The 13,016-nt window shown below is 35.8% G+C and overlaps 1 protein-coding gene across 1 annotated transcript in view; it reads left to right on the top strand.

Moving 5' to 3' along the window:
* TUBGCP6 (tubulin gamma complex associated protein 6) overlaps positions 1 to 13,016 on the top strand; it is a 40,394-nt gene that overhangs the window by 18,636 nt on the left and 8,742 nt on the right. The window contains exons 22-36 of the mRNA XM_036400613.2: positions 1,403 to 1,566; positions 2,971 to 3,181; positions 3,706 to 3,879; positions 4,933 to 5,054; positions 5,376 to 5,451; positions 5,894 to 6,003; positions 7,793 to 7,884; positions 7,977 to 8,116; positions 8,873 to 9,022; positions 9,701 to 9,782; positions 9,860 to 9,948; positions 10,125 to 10,240; positions 10,855 to 10,993; positions 11,080 to 11,196; positions 11,438 to 12,737. Coding sequence (XP_036256506.1) covers positions 1,403 to 1,566; positions 2,971 to 3,181; positions 3,706 to 3,879; positions 4,933 to 5,054; positions 5,376 to 5,451; positions 5,894 to 6,003; positions 7,793 to 7,884; positions 7,977 to 8,116; positions 8,873 to 9,022; positions 9,701 to 9,782; positions 9,860 to 9,948; positions 10,125 to 10,240; positions 10,855 to 10,993; positions 11,080 to 11,196; positions 11,438 to 12,737 — 3,082 coding nt within the window. The remainder of the gene's footprint in view (positions 1 to 1,402; positions 1,567 to 2,970; positions 3,182 to 3,705; positions 3,880 to 4,932; positions 5,055 to 5,375; positions 5,452 to 5,893; positions 6,004 to 7,792; positions 7,885 to 7,976; positions 8,117 to 8,872; positions 9,023 to 9,700; positions 9,783 to 9,859; positions 9,949 to 10,124; positions 10,241 to 10,854; positions 10,994 to 11,079; positions 11,197 to 11,437; positions 12,738 to 13,016) is intronic.

Here is a 13,016-nt window from a genome sequence, read left to right as displayed (position 1 = left end):
TGGTGACAGAAGCATACAGCACTGGAATTTAAGATGGAGCAGGGAATCCTTTCCTTTGTAGAGAGAACCAGATAAGCTTTTTGGAGATGTATGATAATAAAAACCTTGGTCTTGCCCTGTAGCTGTGTCAAAACCCATCATGTGGCCATAGGCTTTATGAATTTAGGCCATCAGCTGTGTCCATACCTTCCCCACCCTAGCAACCTTTCACTTGCATTTTTGCCTGCTTCGTCTGATGAACTCTGCATTGTTGCTTGCTTCTCAGTGCTCAGACTGACTGCCTAAGCATCCCTGTCTGAATGTATGTGCTTTGCTGTTCAGATTGCATTACCTAACTTGCTGTATTGTTGTCTTGGCTTGTTATATCTGAAAGCATTTTTTCTGGTTTTTTTTCCATTCAATGGCCAGTTCCTATTGTCCTATAACGTTTTCAGTGTGTACAGTTTCTACTGTATCTTTTCCCCTTTTGCTGTCCATTCTGTTTATTTTTGCTCGTTTATTCTTGTAGAAGTACTAGATACAGTTTCAGAGTTTTTCTTCTTTCTTTCCATTTTTACTGGGTGTAGGTAGGCTTATTTATAGCCTACCCTTAGATCCTCATCTTGTTTCCCTTTACTTATCATATGGATAGATCTTGCAACTCCTTTAATTCAGGGTCTGAATTGAAACTTGAAGGCAGACACATTAAATATAAAAACCCTGTGCCATTCAGTGCTCACATGTGGATGTAAATTGTAACCTAGAGGAGGCAGAAGCTTTTTGAGTTAGTGCTGAACTCTTTCCATCAGACTGGAAAATTTGCAATTTCTTGAGGAATATGCTGCCTTTTACATGGGTGTGATTGTCTTTTACTAAAATTGAGGATAATTCTGCACATATGGGTCCTGTTGAGTGGGAGTTGAGGATGTGGCATATACACTGTTTGGACACTTAGAGATTTTCTGCATATGAATTGGGGAACAAACTGTGTTAGTCATAGTTAACAAAATGCTTATGAATTTGAAGATCTGTGGCCTGGATCCCTTGCCTGGAACAAATGGTAAAGCAGTATTAATGCTACACATTGTTGAATGTCCATACCAGAGATTCTCCATTTGTAGACTATATGCTTGCCAAACAAGAAAGTTTAAAATTTAACCCCCAGTGTAGTATATTATTTTGAAGGTGATTTGTTTTTTATGTATGGGCATTAATACCTATAGAGACTCATAAGATTAAAAGAGTGCCTACAATAAAAATTTAAACTTGATATAATGGGAGGGTAGGTGAGAGAGGTTGGGTCACATTGAGTCATTTGGTCACAAATGACAGCAAAACATCTTTTTCATTAACAAATGTGTCTTCAGTGAAATGTTTCCATGTCTGACATTTCCATGTCTGACATTTGAACTCTTTCTGACAGGTTCCCCAAAGCATAGACCAGTCAGAAGATGAGGGATTCCAGTCAGCATCCAACCTGACTCCTGATTCTCAGTCAGAGCCAAGCATGACTCCAGACATAGACTTGTGGGATGCAGTGCTTACGTATGGACCCAGCAAACGAAGATGTTGGGAAAGAATTGGCTAGTATGTGTCTGATCTTACTGGTAAATTTACTGTGACCATATGCAAATGTGTGAAGGTGCATTGCATCTTAGTTCCACGTGACCTCAGTATAAATAGTGAAATGAGCATGTGTAATTCACAGATTTCAATATGCTGCATTAATAAGAATAAAGGAATAAAAGTTGTGTGATTTCAGCAGACTGGTTCTTAGAGTGCAGCAGTTTCACAGGAAGAGATAAAATCACCATTGTCAAAAAATGAAGAGATTAGGAAAACACTGTGTGAATGCAGCATTTTTCTAACTATTTTGACTTCTTACATGCTATGCAATTTGTCTCAGTATAAAATGATTCCATGTTTTCAGTTTCAAAAGAGAAAGTGGTAATTGTAGAGCAGTAGAAGATTTAAACAAATATCTCCCTGTATTGTAGAGTATTGTATTCCTTTCCTCATCCTGTAGACAAATGAGAAAATTATAGCAGATTTCTTGATGGTCTGGTTGGGCTTATAGTTCTTTTGGCTTTTGAGTAGAAGATACATCTCCTGAGAGAAAGCTCTCTGCAGTCCTGTTAAGGGTTCCTGGCTCCCCTGAAATGGAAGGTAAAAGAAAAAGCAGGTATGGCAGGTATTCTGAGATTTCAGATGGCCAGTGGTGAGCCTGATTCTTGGAGAAGCTTTGCTCTGTATGTTTTCTTTAATTTTAAATAATAATCTAGTGGTGTGCTGTTGCATTGTTAAACAGTGTTTTTTTATCTCTGAGACTTAGAAGCTCAGAAACTCAGAAGTTCATTGTTCTGACCTTTCAAAGCCACTGTAGCCCACTTGAGCTTTTTTCCTAGAACAAGACAGTTTTCCTTGCTGCCATTTAGACTGTAAGGGTCTAAGAGTCATATATAGACTATATGCCTGACTGATTTTGTGTAATACCTGCTACTGGAATTCAGAGGTTTTGGAAGAATTGGAAATAGAAATTGTTTTGGAGGGGATAGTAATCTTCACTGCAAAGAAGTAAAATGTGTTAATAGAAGTTCATTCTAGCAGTTGGAGTGTATTTGTCTTCAACTTACTTGAATATTAGCATTAAATGAACTATGGAAATATGGCATATATTTTCCTTGTTTTCCTAGTGTGAAAACTGCATCAAGGAGGGCCATAAAAGCAGCTGGTAGTTCTGTGCCAAGGATTCTGTCTCTTTGAACTGATGTTCAAATTATCTATGTATTTATGTATTTGTTCTCTGCACTGAGTTTGAGCTATGGTTTCATTGACTGAATGCACATTCCCTTACAAATGTATATTACAAGTAACTTTTCTGTGAGGAATTCTGTCTGTGCAAAACTCTGAAATGCTTCTTTATTCCTGCAAGAGATGTATTTCCTTCTTTTCACACAATCACCTTGTAATGTTGTGTTTACTCTGACACAGCCCACCTGGTAAAAGAGAGGAACCGTATCTTACTGAAGCTGGGAGAGAAGCTTTTGACAAATTTTACAAACTTCGAGAAGGGGAATTGCAGCTGTTTACTAATACTGTACTTCAGCTTCCTCAGCTTGTGCTGGTGAAAGAACCTGAACTGGTTAAGGATGTCTTGAATGTCCTCATTGGTGTGGTATCCACTACATTTTCACTCAATCAGGTAGGGAGGATTTTTATCTGCCCTTCCTAGTCAAATCTTTTTGGTTTTTTCCTTAATAGAGGTTTCCTCTTCAATACATTTATTTCTGCTGAGATCTTGCAGTTGTGACAAGTGTTAAGAAGTTGAATGTTGCCTAATGTCAACAGGGCAGTATTTATATATTGCAGTAATTATGTTACTGGAATAGGCTAAGATTATTTGTAGTTTTCTAAAGGGAAAATAGGTTTATGAGTACTTGAAAATAGATGTGTAAATAATTTTGTAGAGTTGGGTTTTAAGGAATTAAGTAAAGGGTGTTATTCTCTATATTTGAAGGCATCATTCCTACTCCTACAATTTTGCCACAATTCCATGTTTGTCTCACTGTCCTAGCTGTATAGACTCAGTCACCTGAGTCTCTAAACTGAGAATTCATCTGCTCTTATTTTTTGTGTCTAAGTATTTGCTATTTTAAATCACAGTACTGCTCTAGAAATCATTGAATCTGCCTTCCTTTTCTTTTTTTCCTCCCTATGTCCTCTTAGGCTGCTCAGTCATTTGTGATAAAGGAGGGGGTGTATGTGTCTGGAACATCACCAGAGACAATGCATAACCTGCTCTCGGAAGTTGCAGAGTATGGAACCTATTACACACGGCTGAGTCGTTTTTCTCTTCAGCCAGTTTTGGATTCCTCATACAGCAAAGGACTTGTGTTTCAGGTAAAACAATTGCATTAAATCAACTGGATTTAATGAGCCAATTATCTGAGGTAGAGAAGGTGACTGATTTCATGTAAAGCTGGAATTTCTGCATTCTGCAAAACTGCAGGGTATTTTTAGTGTAATGCTCCATCCCAGGTCAGCAAGGAACAGTGCTGCTGAATTTAAATCTCAGCTCTCTGTGCTGAGGGCTTGCTTGCACTGAAACATACAGTAAAATGTCTTTGTTACCTTTTGTTTAGTGATATTGTTCTGTTGTGGACTAAAGAATCAAAATTTTTAAATGCTTTAAAAACATTATTTATACAGAAAGATGTATAAAATTAGAATACATCAAATTTCTTAGTACACTGTGTATATATATGTGTGTATATATATATATATATATATATATATATATATATATATATAAAATACTTTTCAAACATAAAAACTTAGGTAGAAAAATATGGTATTGAATAGCTCTACTTTTTACTTTTTTTTTTTTACTTTTCCTTGGCTCAAAATTAAGTGCAAATTTTCCATGTCAGTCCTCTGTATATGATGTTGAGCTGTATGTGCGCTCTGTTATATCTGGTGATTTAATCTGTTCCTAATGCATACAATTAAGCTGGGATTAGTTATGAAAACCTATTCATTCTGAATATTTGATTTACAGCAATGTTATTCAATTTCTGTTAAGAAGGTCTCTCTGTTAGATAAAGTCGTAGATGAGTGTTTTGCAGTGTCCAGTTTAGGCATAAAAGTAAGGAAGCAGGTTTCCTTGGGTTGGTATTACAGAGAATGAGGAGCTCCTCAAAGGACTAGTCAAAGAATCTGAACCAAGATGTTTTATTTCACTGTGCATGGCTACAGGCTCTATGCACTGCATGTGTGAAGAGTATAGAGGAGCCATCTGGCTCATTGCATGGACCCTCACTTGCCCCTTACTTTGGTGTTCAAGTCTCCCTTACCTGCATATGCCATTTATTTTACTAAAAGGCTTGTGAGAGACATTGATAGACTGTTAACAACTTTCACAGTAAGACTTTAAATATTTTCTGTTCCTACCAGGCATTCACGAGTGGACTGAGAAAGTATCTTCAATATTACCGAGCCTGTGTTTTGTCAACACCTCCTACTTTAAGTCTTCTAACAATCAGCTTTCTATTCAGAAAATTAGGTCGTCAGCTGAGGTAAGAGAATGATATTAAATGTTTAAGCTTTTCCTTGCAGAAAATGTGCAATCTCTTCATATACACTGAAAAAGACCATATTGCATGGACATTCTTATTTAGTCTATCAGTGTTTTTCCTCTGTTTTACAGAATTTTTTTTTGTATCCAGACTATTCAAGGGAAAACATACAAGGTCTTTATACTCAGTTTCTTTGTTATGCCTGTTATCATTCAGGAGATAGTGTGATTATTGTACAGTATTCAAATTCAGCAAAGCTCATCACTGATCTTGGAGACTCCTGGTTGAAGTTTTTACATATGTTTTAATACTGTTTTTTAGGTATTTGGCTGAACTGTGTGGCATAGGAACAACAGCGCTGGGGATCAGTGGTGGAGCTGGTGCTTCATTTCCTACGGTGATTTTTTTATTTGATATTTTAATGTTTGTTTTGGGTTTCAATGTTAATATTCTTCAAATATGTTGGATTTTACATTAAATACTTTGTGCTGGTCTCTCTGCTAGCAAAGCCATGATCCTGGACCTCCAGTTAAAGCACTATAATCCTTTCTCCAGATGCATAAACATTTGGAAATTTGTCCAGGGTTTTCAATTCCTAAAATAAACAAAGGGCTCAAAATAAGCCTTCTAGTCAACTCTAAACATACCTGTCTCACTCTAGAGATGATAAAGTGAGCTTGAGGTACTTGCTCAGGTAAAGTGATCTAAACTGCAAATAGATGGAGGAAATAAGATGAATCTGCCTTCTGTGTTTAGTGAAATATGTCAAGCCATGTATTTTTGTTATTAAAGTTGTTGTGAAGTGTGTTGCCTAATGTTAAAATATTGTTCATTTTTAGGGTGTTAAATTGCTTTCATATCTGTACAAAGAGGCTCTCAACAATTGTAGCAATGAGCATTATCCAGTTCTTCTGTCTTTGTTGAAGACAAGCTGTGAACCATACACAAGGTGTGTCCATACTGTTCTCTGCATAACTGAGTTTAAGAATTATGAATTGGTAATCTGGTTAGTAAATCTGTGTGTTTAACAGTGGTTTTTTAATATTTTCAGAAAAAAATACATGTCTGTATATGCAGTATATATTAAAATTAATTAATTTTGCTGTTCTGTCCCTCTTAGCTCAGTAACAATGTAAGGGGTTATGTGTGGCTAGATTAGTAAATAAATATGTGTAAATAAGACTTAATTCTTGCTGCTGGTCATGGAAATTCATACTGGAATATAAGATTTGGATAAACTTTTTTTTTTTCTTCTCATACCTCAGTTAAAATCATGAAACTGGAAATGAACAAGTTTCTTTCATTGTACAAACTGGGGAAGTTCATGCTTTTTTCCACTGTCTTTTTGTTGTGGGCTTTTTAGTAAGCGAAAGTGAATAAAATATCTGTTGTTCATTAAGTACATCTAACTAATTGATAATAGGAGTAACTAAAAGTAGAGTTCCTTGGATTGCAACAGTCTTGTTAAGCAGTGCTCATCAATTTAAAAATTATTAGTTTACAGACATCTGAAAAGATGGTCAATTTTTTAAAGCTATTTACAGGAATTATAGCTGTAGCCCATCATCAGTTTGCAATGTTACATAATAGATGTAAAAATACAAGAGTAAACAAAAGTCTGTCAAAATGCTCTAAATTTAAGATTCCTCCCATGGCCACCCTTCTTGTGTTTTCTTCCTTCTACATGAAATGATCTTCAGAGAAATTTAATTTCAGATTTACCAGAAGCCTCACTGAAATATCTTCACAGCTCTTACCCTGCTATTTATAGAAGGAAGTCAGATTTCTGAAATACCAAGGGCATCACATGGAACCTAAAAAAATCTGGATTGCTACATTGATTCCTAAATTTGCTGCAGATATCTATTGAAGCATCAATTATACATGAGCAGGACTACCCTGGAAGAAGCCTCTATTATCTGCATAAAGTGTTACCCACTCATTTATTAACCTGAAGGAAATTAAATAATACAAGTTGTTGCTCAAATAAGTGACAGAAGCATCAGATTTAACAATTTAAAAGTGCTTAACTTTTTACTTACAACCTTGAAGTTGAGCAGAGTTTGCTGTGTTATATGCTTCCTCTTTGTTGCACAGTGTTAAGTAAAAATAAAAAAAAATTTAAAAAAAATCTTCCAGGACCTCTGAGCCTTTTTATCTATAGCCTCAGGTTGTATAAAAGTAGTGGGTTTTTTATTTCTTTAAAAGTTTGGCTCACGCAGAGAAAATATGAAAAAGCATGAATAAATATGCCAAAATAGTAGTTCTCATCATTGCATGTAAAATGTCTCTGGGTCTGGGGAAAAAGTACTTGGTATTGCATCTTTGTTTTATACCCTTTTAGTTTCTCCCTGCTGAAATTACCTCTGTTTAAAACAAATCCTTTCTGCTTTTCTCTTGCTGTGCACATGATGTGCTGCGAAGTTTTCTGTATATTTTTTATATATATTTAGTAAATTGATATGCAGGAATAAAATCATTGTTTTAATTGATGCACTGTTCTCTTATCTAAACTAATTATCGCTAAAATATTCTATTAAAAATAGTTTAAGCAAGGTGTAGAGCCACAATTTCCTGTATATTTAAATGTCAGTGTCACAGCTCTTAATTGATGGCTTTTTTATCCTGTCTATATCTTGTGTCTTTTGGGATTTTAAAGAGCATACAAACCCCTTGGCTATAATAAAGAAGAGAATGCAAGAGGATTGATTTTCAATATTGTACAATTTTTTTTTCAGATTTATCTATGATTGGGTATATAGTGGTGTGTTCAGAGATGTTTATGGAGAATTTATGATTCAGGTGAATGAGGATTATCTTTGTTTCAGAGGTACAGTATATATATGGAGCATTTCTAATTTATATAATTTGTGCTGTTAATTAAATAACTAAAAGACGTATTTCCATCTTTTTGTTACACAGATAAGCATTACTGGACTCATGGTTATGTATTGATTTCAAAAGAAGTAGAAGACTGTGTCCCTGTATTTCTTAAGCATATTGCTAATGATGTATACATATGTGGGAAAACTATAAACTTGCTGAAATTGTGCTGTCCCAGGGTAAGTTTTGGGTTGCTTCCTTCCTATTACATTACTCTCTAGAGCAAGAGTTTTTAGCAAGTTCACTCCCTTATCCCTTGGTATTATGTAAGTAGGATGATGAAGGGCAATTACTTGCTCTTAGATACTTGTGAGCTGATCATCCATTCTACTTGCTACCACCTCACTGCAGAAATATACATTTTAACACCATCAGATTTATTGTATACAATGTACATGATGTATTTTTTTTCTTAGTTTTGAAAGCAGAAATATTTTAGGCATTCAAACAAGTGCCTTCCACTTCTTGCACTACTTCTTTTTGGTTTAAAGCTGCCTCACTCTTAGCAGGTCATGGCTCAGTTCTGCACAGTTCTTTCAGTTGTATCACTGCATTTTCAAAAAGTTCTGTTTATTGGTATTTTGCAGAATGATTCTTGTCCTTGATAAGAAAAACATGTTCGACTACTTTGTGTCTTCTCTCTATATGCCCAAAAATAAAACAACCAGAGAAGTGTCTAAAGTCTGTAGGCATTCCCAGGTAGCAAGCGTTCTCCTTAACATCAGAGCTGCTCAGTCTCAACTGGGCAGAGCAGCTCATTATCAGCTATGTAGTGTCAGGAGTAAGCCTAATACCTCAAATGAAATAGATCCTGTATGGAGGTTTGTGTCAGTGTCTTGAAGCAGGACTAAGTTAAAAAATGTATAATGTGAATTCATAATATAAAATTTTACACTCTTTAAAATGTATGTAAAAGGAAATCTCTCATTTTTCAGCATTATATATGTTGGTCAGATATACCTGTTCCCCGGATTTCAGTTATTTTTTCCCTTGAAGAATTGAAAGAAATAGAGAGAGATTGTGCAGTGTACGTAGGTCGAATGGAAAGAATTGCTCGATACAGTTCCATAAGCAAGGAGGAAAAGGTAAATGAATAAAGGAACAAATACCTCATTATGATTTTTTTACAACAGTCAATTTTCATTTTTGTTATAACCTCTAAAGAATTTGTATTTACAGTCAGAATTTTTTTGTGGGCAAATTGCAGTTTTAATTGCAGCAAATAAAAATTATTAAATATTGAAATTATGTAATATAGCTTTTAAAAGTATAGGTGGTGTGTTGACATTTTTTAGCCTTTTCATATATTAAATGAGTGTTAGACTTCGATCTTAGTTCTTTACTTCAGGAGATTTGTCCTCTTACTGAAAAGACTGTTAGATTCTGATTTAACAAATGAGGTAAGATAATTAATAACCAGATAAGACTAATTGTGATTTCCATTGCTAATTGTTTTTTCAGAACATTTTAACTACAAAGATATTTCTGGCCTTCAGATTCCATCAATTTAGCTTATATATCAGATGGATTTGGTTTGTTTTAAAATCTGGAGTATTAACTTTCAATACTAGTTTGTAGATTTTGCATTTACTTACTTCTTTTATTCATATTTTTGTTGTATTAATTGATTAATAACCATTATAAAATGTGCATCTGTCTTTGCAACTGTGTATCAGTGTATTTCAAGTCTAAAATAATAGAAAAAATTCCACCTTGGCTTTTTTTTTTTAATTCAATTTTATTTTCTTGTATTTTATTTTTAGGATTTGCGCATGGAAATAGCCAAACAAGAATTAATTGTTCATGCTCGGGAAACTGCTAGCAAAGTACTGAAAGCCATTAGTGGTAAGTTATAGTGGCATTTTATGTCTTCTCTAGTGGGTTTGTTAATGTAAACTAACAGTATCTTTATTTTAATACAGACAAGCAAATATCAGAACGAATGGCTTTGGATGCAAAGAAACGGGAAGAGTTTCAGAAGCTGAAAGAACAGTTTGCAAAGGACCAAGAGGTATCTCTCTGCCATTCTAGAGGCAGACTGTATTTCTTAGGCAGATAAATAAATGGATATGTTGTACTGAAGTTGAATTAGTAGCTCATGGTGTATACAAATAAGAACTTCTTGTAGATGTGTGTGTTACAGCTGGTATTGGGAACAGCTTTTAAAAGTGTTAAATATTTATGCAGCGTCGTCTTGCGATAAAGCAGGAGGAGATTGACGACGATTTCAGCTATGCTCGAGAGCTCAGAGAGAGAGAAAAAAGACTGAAAGCTTTAGAAGAAGAACTGGAAAAAAAGGCAAGGTAAATGTATCCGAGTTGTCTTCAAAATTATCATAAAGATCTCAGGAAAAAATAATTGTATGTTAAAATTCACAGTAGTTTGCAGACATTGTTCTACAAGGGTAATATTTGCAGTTAGAAGATGGATGTAAGAATTTTTGGTAATCTGTGAGCAATTTTGTTACAAATGGTTAGTGGCCAAAAAATCTGGGACCCACTAATTTGTGCCAACCCTATGCAGTCTGGGTTTTGCTATAATAAGAATTACAGGGAAAAAAGTTGACTGCATCTTAAAATCTAAAAGCAGAGCCCACAGCAAAAATGGTCACATGTATGTCAAAGCAGAAGTAAAAAGCAGTTGGAGTTAGATTGATATTTCACTTTCTTCTGTTTAATCTAAAATTACTTTAGCGAAATGAGTGCCATACTAAAAATAGTTACAGAAATATATGTTGACTAAAAATGCAGTACTGTGTTTTCCACCTGTTTATTCTCTGTGACTGAAGCCTCTGGCTTCTACATTTTAAGAACCAATTCTCACTTCTGAAGGGCTAAAAAGTCTTACTCTTTAGATGGGAAGATGAAAATCAATGTGCAAAAATCTGTAACTTAGCTTTCTTTTTACCTTCATTTAGGCAGGAATTAATTGACCATTATAGTAAACTTTCTGATGATGCAGCCCGTAGGGAACAAAGAAAATTATGGAAAATCCAGCGCCACAAGTTGGAAACAGCCCGTCTTAAGTTTCTGTTAGAAGATCAAAAACGCATTGAGGTACCTCCTAAAAAGATTTAAGAAGTGTAATTTAGAAAATTTAGTACTTGATACTTAAAGACTTTTTTCTTTTTTTTAACTTGTAGGAAATGCTTGAAAAGCTTCCAGATGGAAGCTACAGGAGAAAATTGGATATTATTCCTTATAAACAGTGCCAGTTGGCTTTGGATAAAACCCCTGTTGAGAAAGAGCCACCTTCACAAGTGAGTTTATTTTCTTACGTAAACTTCAAGTTGCTGTTCCAGGTTTCCCTAAAGGGACCTAATTTCATGGTTCATTTCAGTTCAGTAAACACAAGGTTCACTGTAACAGCAAGGCGAGTAGTTATCATTTATGTAGTCATCAGAAAAATTGGAAAATTTTTAATCCTGTAATAAAATAATACCTTACTTAGTAGGTTGATATGTGACCAGCCATACAGTGTAATAATTATTTCTTTTTTAGGAGTCTTTTGTGAAACCTCTGCCTTCTAATGAGACAGTTGGCAGAGAAGAATCTGAGACTGAACAGGGATATGCTGCTTCTGCTGACAAAGCACTGCCTGTGCCAGAGCCAGCAAATAATAATGCTGATGAGCATTTTCAGCCTAAAGCAACAGGATCTGAAAGCAATCTCCAAAATTCAGAGAAAGCATGCAGTTCTCTATACAGTGCTGAGTCCTTGCCTGACTCCAATGTGAATATAGAAGATTTCTTATCAAAGTCACAAGATGAACAGTCTGTTGCTGTCAGGATACAAGGATCTTTGCTAGATGAAGCATTCCAAAATATTAACTCAGATCTTTCTGAGACTTTGCAAGTGAGTGAAAGTCAGCCTGTCGTGAGAGGAGCAGCAGAAAAAGACAGTACACCATTGCATCAGCAGAGCGAGTATGATTTCAGTACAGTTCTCAGACCATCTGCAGCTTGGCAGGGACATGTCAGAGTTGGGGAAAACGTATTTCATGTGGACGACAGAAGGCCTCGCTGGAATATTCATGGACATGCATCTGATGCCAACATTAGAGTGGGAGAATATGTACCTCAAGTGGACCCTTACCAGCCACATTCAAGTCCTTATGGGCATTCTTCAGATTCCCATATAAAAAGCAGCAGCTATACTTCTGAAGTTGAGTCTAGGCGACCTCGATGGAATATTCATGGGCATGTTTCTGAAGCTCATATTAAAATTGGGGAATATGCTTCAGAGATAGAGACCTCAAGGCCCAGGTGGAACATCCATGGTCATGCTTCAGAAGCCAATATTAAGATTGGAGAGTACGTGTCAAATGTAGCTCCTACACGGCCTCGATGGAGCAGCCATGGTCATGCATCTGATGCCAATATCAAGATTGGTGAAAACGTGTCAGAGGTGGCCTCAGCCCGGCCTCGTTGGAACATCCACGGGCACGCCTCGCAATCACACATCAAAATTGGAGAGCTGGTGTCGGATACAGAGCCTTTGAAATCCCGTTGGAGCCCCTTTGGACACGCATCCCAGTCTAGCATCCAAATAGGGAAGTGGGCCCCATCTACAGAAAGTGATCCCATACCTCATCGTAAAGCCATTTCGGGTTCTTCATCCGACTCCACAGTTCAGACACTTCTGTACAGTGAAGAGGTCTCTCCTGCTGAAGGGAGCAGAAAGGGAGCAAAACCAACACAAGTTAAGGAAGAGACTTTGCCACAGTCACAGATATCTGACTCTCCTGATGCTAATATTAAAGATGATAAAAAGGAAAATACAATAGAAAAGAAACAAGAAGGTAAAATAAAATTAGGTTTATTCAGTCAGCATTTGTTTAAGGGCTTGTGAAAGTAACTCTGAATGTTTATTTTCTAAATGGGTCCTTTCTTCCTTAATTATTCCACTTAATTCCTTACATTACTTTTCATATAGTGCTAGAATTCAGAGAAAAGAATTTGAGCTTAGACTTGTCTCCTATATGCAAGAAGCAGAGCATTAAAAAATGAAACTTTTAGCCTGAAATTTTGTGAAATAGGACCTTTAGGGTCCTTAAGTAGAGAACATGTATAAAACTACC

This window comes from Molothrus ater, chromosome 5 (assembly GCF_012460135.2).
Source record: "Molothrus ater isolate BHLD 08-10-18 breed brown headed cowbird chromosome 5, BPBGC_Mater_1.1, whole genome shotgun sequence".
Taxonomy (NCBI): domain Eukaryota; kingdom Metazoa; phylum Chordata; class Aves; order Passeriformes; family Icteridae; genus Molothrus; species Molothrus ater.
Note: the sequence above shows the minus strand (reverse complement) of the source record. Positions and strands in the feature narration are given on the sequence as shown.